Source organism: Oncorhynchus gorbuscha, linkage group LG05, assembly GCF_021184085.1.
Source record: "Oncorhynchus gorbuscha isolate QuinsamMale2020 ecotype Even-year linkage group LG05, OgorEven_v1.0, whole genome shotgun sequence".
Taxonomy (NCBI): domain Eukaryota; kingdom Metazoa; phylum Chordata; class Actinopteri; order Salmoniformes; family Salmonidae; genus Oncorhynchus; species Oncorhynchus gorbuscha.
The window spans coordinates 10,897,580-10,917,579 of record NC_060177.1 but is presented as its reverse complement, the minus strand read 5'-3'; the positions used below and the strand labels follow the sequence as shown (position 1 = coordinate 10,917,579).

General features: G+C 45.6%; 1 protein-coding gene across 1 annotated transcript in view; it reads left to right on the top strand.

Moving 5' to 3' along the window:
* The window catches only part of adamtsl3 (ADAMTS-like 3), a 204,063-nt gene extending 191,909 nt beyond the window's left edge, over positions 1-12,154 (top strand). The window contains exons 20-23 of the mRNA XM_046348979.1: positions 444-597; positions 7,569-7,828; positions 8,103-8,676; positions 11,897-12,154. Coding sequence (XP_046204935.1) covers positions 444-597; positions 7,569-7,828; positions 8,103-8,676; positions 11,897-12,135 — 1,227 coding nt within the window. The 3' untranslated portion in view covers positions 12,136-12,154. The remainder of the gene's footprint in view (positions 1-443; positions 598-7,568; positions 7,829-8,102; positions 8,677-11,896) is intronic.
* Positions 12,155-20,000: the final 7,846 nt, after the last annotated feature.

Sequence of the window (20,000 nt, the reverse complement as noted above, 5' to 3'; positions counted from 1 at the left end):
AGCAGATTAATGGAGGGATGGCAGGGAGGAGAGAGGTTGAAGGAGATTAGGAGCAGATTAATGGAGGGATGGGAGGGAGGAGAGAGACTGAAGGAGATTAGGAGCAGATTAATGGAGGGATGGGAGGGAGGAGAGAGACTGAAGGAGATTAGGAGCAGATTAATGGAGGGATGGGAGGGAGGAGAGAGACTGAAGGAGATTAGGAGCAGATTAATGGAGGGATGGGGGGGTGGGGAGGGAGGAGAATGTGAGTAGAGGTTGCAGAGGGATGGATGGATGGATGGAGGGAGGCAGAGTGGGGGAGGTGAGTGGAGGGAGGGAAGGAAGGAAGGAGGGTTAGTGTCAGGAACTGTAAGAGGGACAGTGAAAGGAGGAGGGCAATTCCATTTTGATTACACAAAGTTGTGAACAATCAAAAAGCATAATGAATGTGTGTGTTGCAGTGCTCTGTATCCTGTGGTCTGGGGATCCAACGTAGGGAGCCAGTGTGTCAGAGGTTGACCTCAACTGGACAGCAGGTGATGCTGGCGAGGAGGCTCTGCGACGGCCTCTCCTCTCCACCCCTGGTCAGGACATGCCGAATGATCACCTGCCCTAGTGAGTACACACACACACACACACACACACACACACACACACACACACACACACACACACACACACACACACACACACACACACACACACACACACACACACACACACACACACACACACACACCTCGATATCCAGCCTGATAAGCGTACGATAGACCTCTTTCAGACCTTTTTCATCATGTGCACACACTCATACACACACACACTCTCATACATAACACATACACAAACACACACACACACACACCACACATTCACACACATAAATACAACCACACACACACACACACACACACACCACACATTCACACACATAAATACAACCACACACACACACACACTTCCCATGTCTGCATGTCTGGGGGAAATGCCTTGTGTTGTTCCGTCTGATGTCAGTGCTGCGTAAAGCTCAACTCTACAGAGATGTGACCAGGTTAGAGATTCTGAAAGCATACAGTCTCTGCATCCCAAATAGCACCATGTTCTCTCAAAATTAGTGTACTATATAGGGAATAGGGTGCCATTGGTCCTGGTCAAAAGTAGTGCACTTGGAAATAGGGTGCCATTTGGGACGTATTCACTGTGAACATGCTATGGGTGAGTAGGAGTCTTAAATATGTACACTTGAAAGTGATCCAAAGTAGTATAGAGAATAGTGTACCGTTTGTGATCCAGCCACTGTGACCGTACTGTACCTAAGTACAAAGTCTTCTATATCTATATGTCTGGAAAGTGATTATCCATGAGAATAAAGACACAGGAACATGTTCTGTTCTTTATCAGGCCATCGACAGCTCCAGTTCTCACTTTGAATGTTTACATTTGAACCGACTAATCAAAAACATGTGTGTGTGTATATATATATATATATAAATATATGCACACACACATCTACCTACATCTACCTACAGTATATATGTTATCTATGCCAACGTACAAACAGTACAGCATTACTGACCGCAATCTAATCACGCACACAACACACACACACACACACACTACAAGCCAACTACTGTTCTGTGCAGCCAAGCGTACTTCCAGAATGAAGAGAACATCTGAAAAGCATACAGAAGTAAGGTCAATGCTTGTTCACTGAGTGTGTATGAGTTCACACTGTAAAGGAAATAGTCCACTCTCCTACGGTGTGTGTGTGTCCCAAATGTGTCCCAAAGTGTTCACTGTGTGTCTGAAAGCTACCATCTCTCTGAACTGCCTCAACAGAGAGAGGACATACAATGCATGATTGAGTGCCTCGCAAATGTCACAGTTACTCCTTAAAGGAAGTGTGTGTGTGTGTGTGTGTGCGTGCGTGCGTGCGTGCGTGCGTGCGTGTGTGTGTGTGTGTGTGTGTGAGAGAGAGAGAGAGAGAAACTGTCCTACCCAGCTGCTGCTTATGAGGGCCAGGGTCATGGTGGGTGTGTGTGTGATGTGAGCGCATGCCCGTGCCTCTGTGCATGAACTTTCAACATGTCAGTATACTACATCTATAGATTCACAATAGGGTAGTGTGTATACTACATCTATAGATTCACAATAGGGTAGTGTGTATACTACATCTATAGATTCACAATAGGGTAGTGTGTATACTACATCTATATATTCACAATAGGGTAGTGTGTATACTACATCTATAGATTCACAATAGGGTAGTGTGTATACTACATCTATAGATTCACACTAGGGTAGTGTGTATACTACATCTATAGATTCACACTAGGGTAGTGTGTATACTACATCTATAGATTCACACTAGGGTAGTGTGTATACTACATCTATAGATTCACAATAGGGTAGTGTGTATACTACATCTATAGATTCACACTAGGGTAGTGTGTATACTACATCTATAGATGCACAATAGGGTAGTGTGTATACTACATCTATAGATTCACAATAGGGTAGTGTGTATACTACATCTATAGATTCACACTAGGGTAGTGTGTATACTACATCTATAGATTCACAATAGGGTAGTGTGTATACTACATCTATAGATTCACAATAGGGTAGTGTGTATACTACATCTATAGATTCACACTAGGTAGTGTGTATACTACATCTATAGATTCACAATAGGGTAGTGTGTATACTACATCTATAGATTCACACTAGGGTAGTGTGTATACTACATCTATAGATTCACAATAGGGTAGTGTGTATACTACATCTATAGATTCACAATAGGGTAGTGTGTATACTACATCTATAGATTCACACTAGGGTAGTGTGTATACTACATCTATAGATTCACAATAGGGTAGTGTGTATACTACATCTATAGATTCACAATAGGGTAGTGTGTATACTACATCTATAGATTCACACTAGGGTAGTGTGTATACTACATCTATAGATTCACAATAGGGTAGTGTGTATACTACATCTATAGATTCACACTAGGGTAGTGTGTATACTACATCTATAGATTCACACTAGGGTAGTGTGTATACTACATCTATAGATTCACAATAGGGTAGTGTGTATACTACATCTATAGATTCACACTAGGGAAGTGTGTATACTACATCTATAGATTCACAATAGGGTAGTATGTATACTACATCAATAGATTCAATAGATTACTACATCACAATAGGGTAGTGTGTATACTACATCTATAGATTCACACTAGGGTAGTGTGTATACTACATCTATAGATTCACAATAGGGTAGTGTGTATACTACATCTATAGATTCACACTAGGGTAGTGTGTATACTACATCTATAGATTCACAATAGGGTAGTGTGTATACTACATCTATAGATTCACAATAGGGTAGTGTGTATACTACATCTATAGATTCACAATAGGGTAGTGTGTATACTACATCTATAGATTCACACTAGGGTAGTGTGTATACTACATCTATAGATTCACAATAGGGTAGTGTGTATACTACATCTATAGATTCACACTAGGGTAGTGTGTATACTACATCTATAGATTCACAATAGGGTAGTGTGTATACTACATCTATAGATTCACAATAGGGTAGTGTGTATACTACATCTATAGATTCACACTAGGGTAGTGTGTATACTACATCTATAGATTCACAATAGGGTAGTGTGTATACTACATCTATAGATTCACAATAGGGTAGTGTGTATACTACATCTATAGATTCACAATAGGGTAGTGTGTATACTACATCTATAGATTCACAATAGGGTAGTGTGTATACTACATCTATAGATTCACACTAGGGTAGTGTGTATACTACATCTATAGATTCACAATAGGGTAGTGTGTATACTACATCTATAGATTCACAATAGGGTAGTGTGTATACTACATCTATAGATTCACAATAGGGTAGTGTGTATACTACATCTATAGATTCACACTAGGGTAGTGTGTATACTACATCTATAGATTCACAATAGGGTAGTGTGTATACTACATCTATAGATTCACAATAGGGTAGTGTGTATACTACATCTATAGATTCACAATAGGGTAGTGTGTATACTACATCTATAGATTCACACTAGGGTAGTGTGTATACTACATCTATAGATTCACAATAGGGTAGTGTGTATACTACATCTATAGATTCACACTAGGGTAGTGTGTATACTACATCTATAGATTCACACTAGGGTAGTGTGTATACTACATCTATAGATTCACAATAGGGTCGTGTGTATACTACATCTATAGATTCACACTAGGGTAGTGTGTATACTACATCTATAGATTCACAATAGGGTAGTGTGTATACTACATCTATAGATTCACACTAGGGTAGTGTGTATACTACATCTATAGATTCACACTAGGGTAGTGTGTATACTACATCTATAGATTCACAATAGGGTAGTGTGTATACTACATCTATAGATTCACACTAGGGTAGTGTGTATACTACATCTATAGATTCACAATAGGGTAGTGTGTATACTACATCTATAGATTCACAATAGGGTAGTGTGTATACTACATCTATAGATTCACACTAGGGTAGTGTGTATACTACATCTATAGATTCACAATAGGGTAGTGTGTATACTACATCTATAGATTCACAATAGGGTAGTGTGTATACTACATCTATAGATTCACAATAGGGTAGTGTGTATACTACATCTATAGATTCACAATAGGGTAGTGTGTATACTACATCTATAGATTCACAATAGGGTAGTGGGTATACTACATCTATAGATTCACAATAGGGTAGTGTGTATACTACATCTATAGATTCACAATAGGTTAGTGTGTATACTACATCTATAGATTCACAATAGGGTAGTGTGTATACTACATCTATAGATTCACACTAGGGTAGTGTGTATACTACATCTATAGATTCACAATAGGGTAGTGTGTATACTACATCTATAGATTCACACTAGGGTAGTGTGTATACTACATCTATAGATTCACAATAGGGTAGTGTGTATACTACATCTATAGATTCACAATAGGGTAGTGTGTATACTACATCTATAGATTCACACTAGGGTAGTGTGTATACTACATCTATAGATTCACAATAGGGTAGTGTGTATACTACATCTATAGATTCACAATAGGGTAGTGTGTATACTACATCTATAGATTCACAATAGGGTAGTGTATACTACATCTATAGATTCACAATAGGGTAGTGGGTATACTACATCTATAGATTCACAATAGGGTAGTGTGTATACTACATCTATAGATTCACAATAGGGTAGTGTGTATACTACATCTATAGATTCACAATAGGGTAGTGTGTATACTACATCTATAGATTCACAATAGGGTAGTGTGTATACTACATCTATAGATTCACAATAGGGTAGTGTGTGTACTACATCTATAGATTCACACTAGGGTAGTGTGTATACTACATCTATAGATTCACAATAGGGTAGTGTGTATACTACATCTATAGATTCACAATAGGGTAGTGTGTGTACTACATCTATAGATTCACACTAGGGTAGTGTGTATACTGTGTTTTGTGCTTGGAGATATTATATGGAATGACTTCACATTGACCAAAGGATTGACTCTCCCCTGCTGTCATGCGAGCCTCAGCTTGTATCCCAAACAGCACCTTATTCCAAAAGCAGTGCATTACTTTTCATCAGGTCCCATAGGGCTCTGCACTATATAGGGATTAGGGTGCCATTTGGGATGTAGCCTCAGAGTCTCAAGCACAAGGTCTTGTTGCCTCATCCTTCTAGCCCAGACCTTATCTCATTCCCTGTTATCAAAGCTAATGATATCAAATCCACAGGATTAACTTGACCCAGATATACAGGGAGTGTGCTTCCCAAATGGCAACCTTTTGCCATATAGTACACTACTTTGGAGCAGAGTCCACATTGCCTCAGTCTAAGTATGACCATACAGGCTCTGGTCACTACATAGGGAATAGGGTGCCATTTGGTACGCTGACAGAGAGTGCTTTAGAGGGAGGGTCTGAATGCATTGCCTCACAGTCTAAGTATGACCATCGGTCAGTACGAGACAGAAATTACAGTGATTGAAATGTACTGATCTTTCGTGAGAGCTTGGTTTTAGGTCCAGCTGATTCCAGACAGAACAGGGTGGAAGATCTTGTTCTCTACTGATTGACTCTTTTCTCATTTTAAGATCACCTCATTAGATCACTTCATTAGATCACTACAGTAGATCACAAGGTCCAACTGAAATGTGACTTCTGCTTTTAACCCCTCCAAGGACATCAATACACCCAGGTTTTGGAGAGGTGTGGGGAGCTGCCACACTGGGCGCCCCGGGAGCTGTTGTTATGGGGGGTTAAGTGCCTTGCTCAAGGGCACAACGACAGGCAATGGCATCTGGGATTTGACACCGGCAACCCTCTAGTTGCCAGCTCACTTCCCGATAGATTTTTCCTGTCAGACCCAGGATTTGAACTGGCAACCATCCGGTTGCTGAGTTTCCTCTTTAACCGCAAGGCTAACTGCCACCCAAATTATGCTAATGCTAATGTAGAATCATTATTCCAAATCAAACCATTATTATAATGTCAGATATAATGTAGGTTTTATTTATAATATTTTGTGTTAGTTATGAAGTTGTTTTATCCTTCTAAACCTTCATGCTATAGCCTATATTTGTCATGTGAGTAAATGACAATGGTTTAATTCACTGTAAGAGGTTGACCACCGTTATGTTCTCTCTGTCTCTCTCTCTCTGTCTCTGTCTCTCTGTCTCTCTCTCTCTCGCTGTCTCTCTCTCTCTCTCTCTCTCTCTGTTTCTCTCTCTGTGTCTCACTCTCTCTCACTCTCTCTCTCTGTCTCTCTCTCTGTGTCTCTCTCTCTCTCTCTGTCTCTCTCTGTACTCACTCTCTTTCACTCTCTCTCTCTCTGTCTCTCTCTCTGTGTCTCACTCTCTATCTCTCTCTCTCTCTCTCTCTCTCTCTCTCTCTCTCTCTCTCTCTCTCTCTCTCTCTCTCTCTCTCTCTCTCTCACTCTCTCTCTCTCTCTCTCTGTGTCTCACTCTCTCTCTCTCTCTCTCTCTCTCTCTCTCTCTGTCTCTCTCTCTGTGTCTCTCTCTCTCTCTCTCTCTCTCTCTCTCTCTCTCTCTCTCTCTCTCTCTCTCTCTCTCTCTCTCTCTCTCTGTTTCTCTCTCTCTCTCTCTCTCTCTCTCTCTCTCTCTCTCTCTCTCTCTCTCTCTCTCTCTCTCTCTCTCTCTCTCTCTCTCTGTCTCTCTGTCTCTCTCTCGCTGTCTCTCTCTCTCTCTGTCTCACTCTCTGTGACTCACTCTCTCTCTCTCTCTCTCTCTCTCTGTCTCTCTGTCTCTCTCTCTCTCTGTCTCTCTGTCTCTCTCTCGCTGTCTCTCTCTCTCTCTGTCTCACTCTCTGTGACTCACTCTCTCTCTCTCTCTCTCTCTCTCTCCCTCTCTCTCTCTCTCTCTCTCTCTCTCTCTCTCTCTCTCTGTGTCTCTCTCACTCTCTCTCTCTCTGTCTCTCCCTTTCTCTTTCCCTCCATCCATCATTCCCTTCAGAGCATAAGACAGAGATGAACCCCAGACAGTTTGTGAAGGAGGCATCCAGAATCAACCAGCAGCCCACAAAGGAGACAGGGAAGGAAGCATCAAAGGAAACAATCATGGAGCCAGTAAAGCGTTGTCCGTTGATTCTAGGCTTGAGTCGTATCTACATCCAGACCCGGCAGGAGAAACGCCTCCACCTGACCATCGGTGGGCGTGCTTACCTCCTACCAAAAACCTCCCTGGTCATCAAATGCCCTGTCCGGCGCTTCCAGGTTGGCTCCTTTCCTCGTGGTCTTTACTGTTGTAATGGATGAGAACATATGCCGTGGCTGGGGTTTACAACTATGACTGGACATGTTTATCATTTAAAATCACTTACATTTCATTTTGTAGACTCATTCTGGCAATAGACAAATCTCCCTGAACAGCTGTTCTGCTCAGCTTGTCAGGAGGTAAAGGCCATTCCAGGACTCCAGTCTAAATTGAGAGGTTGTCCTCCTTAGCTCTTATTTTTGCCATATGTTTTGTCTTGTGTGTTGCATCTAGAAAGCCTACATCCGTTGGGAGAAGGACGGCCGCCCCCTGCACAGCTGCAAGCGTCTGGGCGTCACCAAATCTGGTTCTCTAAAGATCCACAGCCTAGGAGTCGTGGACAGTGGGGTGTACGTGTGTATCGCCGGCCCCGCCTCAGACACATTCACCCTTAAACTGATTGGCAGCGACAGCAGACTGATCGACCGACCGGTTGAAAACGAATCGGACCCCGAACCTGACTTAGACCTGACCAGGATTCGACCGCGATTCAACCCTCAGGACTGGGACCCCCAGGGTCTTCCTCACTGCCTCCCGTTTACCCCCAGCCTCAAAGGTCCCAGTCTGTCTCTGCTGCCCGGTGGTGTGGAGGCCTCGGTGCTGCAGGTGCAGGCGGGGGCCTTGGTGCTGCAGCCCTGGAGCCTGGAGGAGAGGGTGAGGAACGTGAGTCTGCAGGCGGAGATGGGAGAGATCAGCCAGGAACAGGCTTCTCAGATCATCTACACCCTCATCACAGAGATGTCTGGAGGCCAACAGGCCTCCACAGAGCAGTGGAAAGGGACCAAGGAGGAGACGGGGAACCCAAAAGGTAACCTTTTGTTACGATAGAAAATAATCCAATACAATAGAATACAACTTTTTCCCTCCAAGGATGTCGCCGTACCAGAATGAAAAACACCACATGTACATCATACACATGAGAAACAGTTACCCAGGCACACCATGCTGTACATATAGGACAGAAACACTCACATTCATAATGAATCTGCAAGTGCCTTGAAGTTTTTTTGCATAATATAATATACAGTATTACATAACTTTTTTGTATAATAGTTATGTAATGTATGCAGTTACCATGTAATTTCTAAGCAAACACTAGGTAGTTAGCGGGCTGTAGAATAAAGTTTAATGCTAGTTTTCACTCAGAGGGCTCTATTTTCAGGCCGGCGTTAAGGCAGCACTAGTGTCAAACACACGTTAGTTTGCAATTTTATAATGGAAATTCTGGCACACTGGTATTTTCCAGCCCTAACGCCATGTTTGGCAATTGACCTTTCTTATATCAGCTCACTTGTGCTCAGATGGGAGGTTGGAAATATTTGAGGCGTGTCCTTAAAAACATGATCCAAAGTGCTAATTTCAGGCAGTGCTGGTAGGGAGATTTAAGACCAACCTAAAGCTGGTTTCAGCAGTAACGCAGATGGTTATGACATGAATATTGACAGCAGAAACACAGCCTATCCAGCCGTGACGCACACTGTCCATATCACCATGGAACAAGAGGAGCCTGGTGTGCTTTTGGAGTCTGAATACTTCCTATTTAGAAACATTGAAAAAATGTGCTTTTTCCCAATTAATTTATTTGGTTAAAAACCAAGATTAACCTCCTCCTCTCAATTAAGGCTTTTTTTGTCTGCCAAATGCAATCGTAAAGTAGTCAAGACTGTCGATAAAGGGTTTGGCTCCTGAGACCACTTAGAAATAAATCTTAATCACCAAAGCTTTATTCAAATATGAAGTTTGAGAGGAGTAAAACAGTGATCTGACATTCCTTTTTCATCCCTGCATTGTAGGCAGGCCCACATTATTCTAGCATGCAGGTCATGTTTTGAATGTACGTAAAAACCCCTCCATGATGTAGAACCCAAGACCTCCCTTAGGCCTACTATAATGAAGGCTGGTTCAACAGAAATGGCCTACTATAATGAAGGCTGGTTCAACAGAAATGACCTACTATAATGAAGGCTGGTTCAACAGAAATGGCCTACTATAATGAAGGCTGGTTCAACAGAAATGACCTACTATAATGAAGGCTGGTTCAACAGAAATGACCTACTATAATGAAGGCTGGTTCAACAGAAATGACCTACTATAATGAAGGCTGGTTCAACAGAAATGACCTACTATAATGAAGGCTGGTTCAACAGAAATGACCTACTATAATGAAGGCCTTTTCAACAGAAATGACCTACTATAATGAAGGCTGGTTCAACAGAAATGACCTACTATAATGAAGGCTGGTTCAACAGAAATGACCTACTATAATGAAGGCTGGTTCAACAGAAATGGCCTTCTATAATGAAGGCTGGTTCAACAGAAATGGCCTTCTATAATGAAGGCTGGTTCAACAGAAATGGCCTACTATAATGAAGGCTGGTTCAACAGAAATGACCTACTATAATGAAGGCTGGTTCAACAGAAATGGCCTTCTATAATGAAGGCTGGTTCAACAGAAATGGCCTACTATAATGAAGGCTGGTTCAACAGAAATTACCTACTATAATGAAGGCTGGTTCAACAGAAATGACCTACTATAATGAAGGCTGGTTCAACAGAAATGACCTACTATAATGAAGGCTGGTTCAACAGAAATGACCTACTATAATGAAGGCTGGTTCAACAGAAATGACCTACTATAATGAAGGCTGGTTCAACAGAAATGACCTACTATAATGAAGGCTGGTTCAACAGAAATTACCTTCTATAATGAAGGCTGGTTCAACAGAAATGGCCTTCTATAATGAAGGCTGGTTCAACAGAAATGGCCTTCTATAATGAAGGCTGGTTCAACAGAAATGAGACAGGTGTTTTATACAACAGCCTTCTGTGTGTTCTCTTTTTGACTCCCTCTGCATTTTTGCAATCAATTGCCTGAATTTTCTCCATCTCCTTAGTTATCATGCTCTAATTCCACCGGGCATTCTACTGATTTCAAGACTTGCTCTTCCAGAAAGTGAAGGGTAACACTTTTGCAGTTCTACTACATGATATCTTTCATAAAAGCCATGTTAGAAAGCATTACCTACACATGCTGACCAGCTTATGTTATAGACAAAAGTGTGCTACATGGCAGACCAATCCGAACTCATCTCTCGGCATGTCCAGCCCATCCATTATCTCAGCCAATCATGGCTATGAAGGTTCCTGGCTCATGAAGGTTCCTGTCTTTTTCCGTGGCTAAACCAACTAGGCTCATAATTGAACAGTTGTATTCGTATTTACAGATGGCAAGTGTGTTATTAAGACACATGAACGTTTACATGTACCAGAAGGCATTTCTGCCCAAACGTTTACGTTCAAATGCCTCTCCTGTAAAGTAGTGATGTGTGACATCTGCCTAGTTTTCTGAAATGAGTCACATATTTTGCCATGGAGCACATTCTGATTGGCCAGTGAGGGGCCAAGCCTCGAGACACCCACAGCTTGTTTATTCGGTCGAGCCCCACCCCTTTCGCGCCAATGCCAACAAGTGTACCGAGAATTGTGATAGTGAAAATAGCAAAAGTATTTCTGACACACCCCTGAACCTATAGCACTACCGCCTACGTTTAGATGTACCATTCTGTTAGGTGTGTTAAAATAGAGCCCGAAACAGGATTGTGTATTCAGATGAAACATTTGCAGGCACTATATGGTGTTAGAGTTCCATTTAAAATGTGGGTATTCATAGGACAGATACTTTCATAGCCAAATAAAAATACTAGTTATTTATTTATGTTCAGTTTATATACAGGAATGAAACCCACAACTCATTATGACATTACTAGTGCATCAAATGGGTTTTTATCAAGGTTGGGGGTCAATTCCTTTTCAATTCAGAAAGAAAAACATACAATTCTAATTGAAGAGCTTACGGGGCATTAAGTCGTTTGGCAGAACGGAGAGGTTCCTAATGTTTCTCATAGAGCATTGAGATGTGGAATTTCAGTTTATTTCCTGAAACTAATGAATGGAAATGGAACTGACCCCTACTGTAGTTATTATTTAATCTGCAACATACAATGTGATACGATCTCAAATCTCAATAGACCGGACACCAAACTCGTCAGAGTGGTCGGCTAGTAGCGTCAAGAGACCAGTGATCATCCGACAGAGGCAGAACCCCCCGATGACCTTCCAGAGGAGTCTGAACATCAGTGTTGGCCAGACAGCCTTCCTGACCAACGCCACGCGGCAGCTGTACCTGCTCTGCCCCACAGAGGGCATCCCGCAGCCCCAAATCACCTGGACCAAGGACGGAGTAGAGCTACAACTAACTGACAGGTAACACATATAGTAATACACAAATAAACACATGCATACTGTCACATTCTCTCTCTCACACACACACACACACACACACACACACACACACACACACACACACACACACACACACACAGGTAGCGCCACTTAACAGAAGCCCTCCAACTTACTAATGTTCAAACCTGGCTAACTGTACTGCCGAGAATGGATAACAAATGTCCACAGTTACACACGATCCACAATGCAAAAAACACACACACACACACACACACACACACACACACACACACACACACACACACACACACACACACACATAAATAAGACATGCCCATTAGCTTTATGTTATCCTCCGTTCTCACTCCTCTTTCCATAATATAGTGCAGCAGCCCTCTATGTGGGGTATAGCTCAGGCCTGCTGGGCTTGGCTTTGCCCTGAGAGAATACTGATTGTAGCTATGCAGGATCCCTGTGAGAAGCTATGGAAACTGTTAATCATATATCAGAGAAAGGAGAAAGGACTCGGAATGTTCTGTGTTCCGAGTCCGCCTCAGATCATGGTGTAAAATGTACAATTTCACCTTCCGGACCCCGTTAGCTAAGTCTCACTCCTCGTCCTCAAGTCTTCCTCCTCCACCCCCTCTTCAAATCTTCCTCCCTACTCATGTTTTCTTCCTCCTTTACCCCATTCTCATCCTCCTCTTCCTCACATCTTGTATATCACCCTCCTTCCTCCTCTTCCTCACATCTTGTGTAACCCTCCTCCTCCTCTCCCTCACGTATTGTATATCCCCCTCCTCCTCCTCCTCCTCTCCTCATGGATCTCCCATGGAGCTGGAGCAGCACTCACTGTTTTACAGGGTCAGCTCAGAACTTGGCTGGAGAAGGGAGAGAGTGTAGAGGAAGGGGATAGAGAGGTGAGAGATGGAAAGGGAAGAAAACGGCTAGAGAGGGAAGAGGGGTGAAGTAGAGGGGAAAATAGAAGAGACGGGAAGGAAAGAGGAGAGAGGGGAAAGAAAGAGGAGAGAGAAGGGAAGGACAGAGGAGAGAGAAGGGAATGACAGAGGAGAGAGAGGGGAAGGACAGAGGAGAGAGAAGGGAAGGAGAGAGGAGAGAGAGGGGAAGGACAAGGGAGAGAGAAGGGAAGGACAGGAGAGAGAAGGGAAGGAGAGAGAGGGGAAGGAAAGAGGAGAGAGAGGGGAAGGACAGAGGAGAGAGAGGGGAAGGAAAGAGGAGAGAGAAGGGAAGGACAGAGGAGAGAGAGGGGAAGGACAGAGGAGAGAGAGAAGGGAAGGAGAGAGGAGAGAGAGGGGAAGGACAGGGGAGGGAGAAGGGAAGGACAGGAGAGAGAAGGGAAGGAGAGAGAGGGGAAGGAAAGAGGAGAGAGAGGGGAAGGAAAGAGGAGAGAGAGGGGAAGGACAGAGGAGAGAGAGGGGAAGGAAAGAGGAGAGAGAAGGGAAGCACAGAGGAGAGAGAGGGGAAGGACAAGGGAGAGAGAAGGGAAGGACAGAGGAGAGAGAGGGGAAGGACAGGGGAGAGAGAAGGGAAGGACAGAGGAGAGAGAAGGGAAGGAGAGAGAGGGCAAGGAAAGAGGAGAGAGAGGGGAAGGAAAGAGGAGAGAGAGGGGAAGGAAAGAGGAGAGAGGGGAAGGACAGAGGAGAGAGAGGGGAAGGACAGAGGAGAGAGAGGGGAAGGACAGAGGAGAGAGAGGGGATGGAGAGAGAGGGGAAAGAAAGAAGAGAGAGAGGGGAAGGAAAGAGGAGAGAGAGGGGAAGGAAAGAGGAGAGAGAAGGGAAGGACAGAGGAGAGAGAGGGGAAGGACAGAGGAGAGAGAAGGGAAGGACAGAGGAGAGAGGGGAAGGACAGAGGAGAGAGAGGGGAATGACAGAGGAGAGAGAGGGGAAGGAGAGAGAGGGGAAGGAAAGAAGAGAGATAGGGGAAGGAAAAATGAGAGAGAAGGGAAGGACAGAGGAGAGAGAGGGGAAGGAAAGAGGAGAGAGAGGGGAAGGACAGAGGAGAGAGAGGGGAAAGAAAGAGGAGAGAGAAGGGAAGGACAGAGGAGAGAGAAGGGAAGGAAAGAGGAAAGAGAAGGGAAGGGGGGAAGGAAAGAGGAGAGAGGGGAATGACAGAGGAGAGAGAAGGGAAGGAGGGAGAGGGGAAGGAAAGAGGAGTGAGAGGGGAAGGAGAGAGAGGGGAAGGAAAGAGGAGACAGAGGGGAAGGAAAGAGGAGAGAGAAGGGAAAGACAGAGGAGAGAGAAGGGAAGTACAGAGGAGAGAGAGGGGAAGGAAAGAGGAGAGAGGGGAAGAAAGGAGAGAGAAGGGAAGGACAGAGGGGAGAGAGGGGAAGGAGAGAGGAGAGAGAAGGGAAGGACAGAGGAGAGAGAGGGGAAGGAAAGAGGAAAGAGACGGGAAGGGGGGAAGGAAAGAGGAGAGAGGGGAAGGAAAGAGGAGAGAGAGGGGAAGGGGGGAATGAAAGAGGAGAGAGGGGAAGGAAAGAGGAGAGAGAAGGGAAGGACAGAGGAGAGAGAGAGGAAGGAAAGAGGAGAGAGAGGGGAAGGAAAGAGGAGAGAGAGGGGAAGGGGGGAATGAAAGAGGAGAGAGGGGAAGGAAAGAGGAGAGAGAAGGGAAGGAAAGAGGAGAGAGAGGGGAAGGGGGGGAATGAAAGAGGAGAGAGGGGAAGGAAAGAGGAGAGAGAAGGGAAGGACAGAGGAGAGAGAGAGGAAGGAAAGAGGAGAGAGAGGGGAAGGAAAGAGGAGAGAGAAGGGGAGGACAGAGGAGAGAGAGAGGGGAAGGACAGAGGAGAGAGAGGGGAAGGAAAGAGGAGAAGGAGTGGAAGGAAAGAGAGGGGAAGGAAGGAGGAAGGAGAAGGGAAGGGGAGGAAAGGCAGCATAAAATTGAGCGAAAAAGAAAAAGTGAAATGGTAATGGAAAAGGGGAGGGAAACATGGATGGTTGATTGACATTCACAGGGCCCAGGGCCGAGGCGTGAAGCTGTGTGTTCTCCCAGTTCCGTGTGAGTGTGGAGACGGTTGCCCTTCACTTGCTCTTATCAAAGTGATGTGGTCTTGGAACCAGCGTGTTGTGATAGCAGGCAACGGGACCGCCTGTTGTGTACTGTAACCCGTTTGACCTCTCTAAAGACTTGGATAGATTCGAAGTGGAAATTCAGTAACTCTTACAAGACAATGGAAATTGCTATAATTAAATCCCATGTGTTTCAACCTTTAGCCTTCATCAGGATTTTTCAACAGATTTGCCAGGCCTCATGTTCATCCAATGAGGGGAAAGATGTTTGTTTTAGGTTGCTTACCGGTTTTTAAACCTGTAGTAGAGAAATAAAATACCATGTTTTATGTTTGATGTGTATGTATGCCAGTGTGGAGCCAAAGGCACATTTCCACATTTGGACTTGCTTGCTTTTGGTGGTGCAATGCCCTGAATGCCATGGCAGTCTTTCCTTCATAGAAGCTGCTAAGCCCAACCTGACACCAGTGTCTCGCCAGATGTTATCCATAATGTCTCCTTTGGCCTTCTGGGAGGTCTTGGTCCATTACATGAGGGGACCCACAGTATAAATGTACTGGCAGCCAGCTCAGGATGTCCAGCAAATCTCAGCCTTCTGACCTTTATCTGGGAAATCTGGACAATTAAGTTGTTTGTGGTCCAAATGTCATCATGTGATCCTGATTGGTCAGACTTGGTTGGACCATGGTATTTAGTCTCATATTCTCACATGTTATTGTCACAAGGAGTAGACCAAGATGCAGCGTGGTATGTTTCCATACTTTATTATGGAATAGAAAACTTCAAAGAACACAAACAACAAAGCGAACAACCAAAATGTGAAGCTAATATAATGCTCTCAGGCAACTATACATAGACAAGATCCCACAAAGCACAATGGGAAAACGCCTACCCAAATAGATCCCCAATCAGAGACAACGATAAACAGCTGCCTCTGATTGGGAACCATACTAGGCCAACATATAAATACAATTCACCTAGATAACCACCCTATAATCACACCCTGACCTAACCAACATAGAGAATAACAGCTCTCTATGGTCAGGGTGTGACAGTACCTCCCCAAAGGTGCCAAAGACTCAATAGGGGAGGGTCCGGTGGGCATCTACCCTCGGGGCGGGTCCCGTGCGGGGCGAAGTACCGACTCTGCTTGTGGACAGTTCATCGGGGGAACCGGACAGTGGCTCATGGCTGGAAGAACCGTGGGTCATTGCCAGAGGAACCGGACCGCAAATCATCGCCGGGGACTCTGGACCGTAGATTGTCGCCGGGGACTCTGGACCGTAGATTGTCGCCAGGGACTCCGGACCGTGAATCGTCGCCGGGGACTTTGGACCGTAGATTGTCGCCGGGGACTCCGGACCATGGTTCGTTGTCGGGGACTCTGGACCGTAGATCATCGCCGGAGGCTCCGGACTGGGAACCCCCGCTGGAGGCTCTGGACCGCAGATCGTTGCTGGAGACTCCGGACCGTGGACCGTCGTAGGAGGTTCCGGACTGTGGACCGTCGTTAGATGTTCCGGACTGTGCAACATCGCCGGAAGCTCTGGACTGGGACCTGTCACCGGACGCTCTGGACTGGAACTGTCGCCGGAAGCTCTGGACTGTGAAGGCGCACTGGAGGCCTGATGCGTGGGACCGGTACAGGTGGTACCGGGCTGATGACACGCACCACAAGGCGAGTGCAGGGAGGCACATGACATACTGGACTGTGGAGGTGCACTTGAGGCCTGATGCGTGTGACTGGTACAGGTAGCACCGGGCTGATGATACGCACCTCAGAGCGAGTGCGGGGAGGAAGCACAGGACGTACTGGACTGTGGAGGCGCGCTTGAGGGAGCGTGAGAGGAGCAGGTACAGGACGTACCTGACTGGGAAGGCGCACATGAGGGAGAGTGCAAGGAGCAGGCAAAGGACGACTGGGCTGTGAAGGTACACTGGGGACACAGTGCATAGAACCGGCGCAGGATGTACTGGACCCTGAGGCGCCTGGAGACCAGGAGCGCTGAGCCGGCACAACCCATCCTGGACAGATACCCACTTTAGCGCGACAAGTGCGAGGAGCTAACACAGGACGTACTGGGCTGTGAAGGCGCACTGGAGACCTGGTGCGATAGCCGGCATCAATTGTACCGGAATTTTAACACACTTTCAGACAAGTGCGAGGAACTGGCACAGGTGGCATCGGGCGGCTAACATGCTTCTCAGAGCGAATGCCGTGCATACTACGCCAAACCAACAGCTCTTCACTCTCCTCCAATTTGTCCAACAACTCCTCAACAGTCTCTGACCCTCAACTTCGCCGACCACCCGTGTGCCCCTCCCCAAAAATGCTGGGCTGTCTTTTGGGCGTGAGTCGTGGCCGCGAACCCTGACCTCATTGCTGTCCTTCCTCGCTGCCTCCGCCTGCTTCCATGGCAGGCTTTTGTCTCCTGTCATTATCCCCTCCCAGGTTCAGGATGTCTTCTCCTACTACCCTCGCTGCTTGGTCCGTTTGTGGTTGGATCTTCTGTCACGTCATAAGGAGTAGACCAAGATGCAGCGTGTTATGTTTCCATCCTTTATTATGGAATAGAAAACTTCAAAAACCAAACACAACAAAGCGAACAACCGAAACGTGAAGCTAATATAATGTTCTCAGGCAACTATACATAGACAAGGTCCCACAAAGCACAATGGGAAAACGCCTACCTAAACATGATCCCCAATCAGAGACAACGATAAACAGCTGCCTCTGATTGGGAACCATACTAGGCCAACATAGAAATACAATTCACCTAGATAACCCACCCTATAATCACACCCTGACCTAACCAACATAGAGAATAAAAGCTCTCTATGGTCAGGGTGTGACAGTTATGCATATACTGAACACGTGTTCAAGTCACTTTGGATAAAAGTGAATGCTAAATAACTGAACAGTATTATATCATCCTGTCCTATCTTGTCTACTGGCATGTCTACTATATATATTCTACTGCTTGTGTTTAGCAGGTTTTACATGATAGGTACAGTACTGGCCGTAGGACCGTTGCTAGCCACAATTATATTTTTCCAGGGATGTGGTCTGAGAGAGTACATTTTCCATGCTCTAATGGTTTCTACGTTCCCCTCTAGGTCCACTGACTCCATGTTATAAAGTAGAAAATCATTCCCCCCCCATTTACTACATATAGCAGAGTAAGTCTGATACTTGGATTATCTAAATAAAAGGTCAGACAATAGGTTAGGCACAGATCTAGGATCAGCGTACCCTCCCTTAAGCCTCACCTTAACCATAATGGGGGGACAAACAAAACTGAACTTGGATCAATGTCAAGAGGGCAACTACATTCTGCTACAGAGTAGAAAGAGGTTTCACCCCCTAATGGTTATGGTTAGGCTTCGGGAAGGGTAAACTGATCCTAGATCTGTGCATAAGGGTAACTTCTAGCCTGTGAATGGTGGCCAAGCATCAGTCTGATGAAGTGGGATGGGTGGGAGTAGCTCTGTGTACATTCCCACATGGTCTAAATGGGATCTAACAGAGAGCTTATAGCCCCATAGAGATCCATAAACCACTGCATGGCTTTAGCAGCCCCCAGCCTCCCCTAGCCACACACCCATATACACAAACCCTGTTTGTTTCCCAGACCCAGATCCTGCCCTCTCCCCCAGCCCAAAACCCCAGATACAGACCCTGCCCTTTCCCCCAGACCAAGACCAAGACCCTGCCCCAGCCACAGTCCCTGTGTTCCCAATCTCAGCCCTTGCCCTCTCCCCACAGCAACACTCCATATAAACAGTCCCTGTCCACTTCCCCCAGCCCCTCTCCCCCATGCCCTTTACCCCAGTCTCAAAGGAAGTAGACTTCATGAGTCCAAAAACAGTATTTCCTCTCTCCAGTCCCCATAAGCTGTTTTGACCCAAGCTTTCTCTCCATGGTGATTCCTGTAATCTCTTAAATCTGTTATTGGAGTGTTTGAACCTGGGCGAATATTCATAGTGCCTCCATGCAGAAGTGCTGATCTAAGATCAGGTCTTCCCTGTCCATTAAATTATATTGCTTATGATCTAAAATGCTAAACTGAATCTCGATCAGCACTCCTACTGTGAGATGCTTTATGAATACGGCCCAGGAATCAAGTAGACATTGTGTTGCTCCTCTGTCCTGGATTGGTGGTGTTTGGTCCAGAGCCAAGGGAAGCTCAGGCAGACTTATTGGCCTTGAGGAATAGTTGAGCGGCTGGAGAGGAAGGACAGCTCAGAGCATGGGAAGAGGACCAGTCCCTTCAGAGACTGGACTGTCCAGAGAGGAAGGACAGCTCAGAGCATGGGAAGAGGACCAGTCCTTCAGAGACTGGACTGTCCAGGGAGGAAGGACAGCTCAGAGCATGGGAAGAGGACCAGTCCCTTCAGAGACTGGACTGTCCAGAGAGGAAGGACAGCTCAGAGCATGGGAAGAGGACCCGTCCCTTCAGAGACTGGACTGTCCAGAGAGGAAGGACAGCTCAGAGCATGGGAAGAGGACCAGTCCCTTCAGAGACTGGACTGTCCAGAGAGGAAGGACAGCTCAGAGCATGGGAAGATGACCAGTCCCTTCAGAGACTGGACTGTCCAGAGAGGAAGGACAGCTCAGAGCATGGGAAGAGGACCAGTCCCTTCAGAGACTGGACTGTCCAGAGAGGAAGGACAGCTCAGAGCATGGGAAGAGGACCAGTCCCTTCAGAGACTGGACTGTCCAGAGAGGAAGGACAGCTCAGAGCATGGGAAGAGGACCAGACCCTTCAGAGAGGTGAAAAGAGACTGGACTGTCCAGAGAGGAAGGACAGCTCAGAGCATGGGAAGAGGACCAATCCCTTCAGAGAGGTGAAAAAGAGACTCG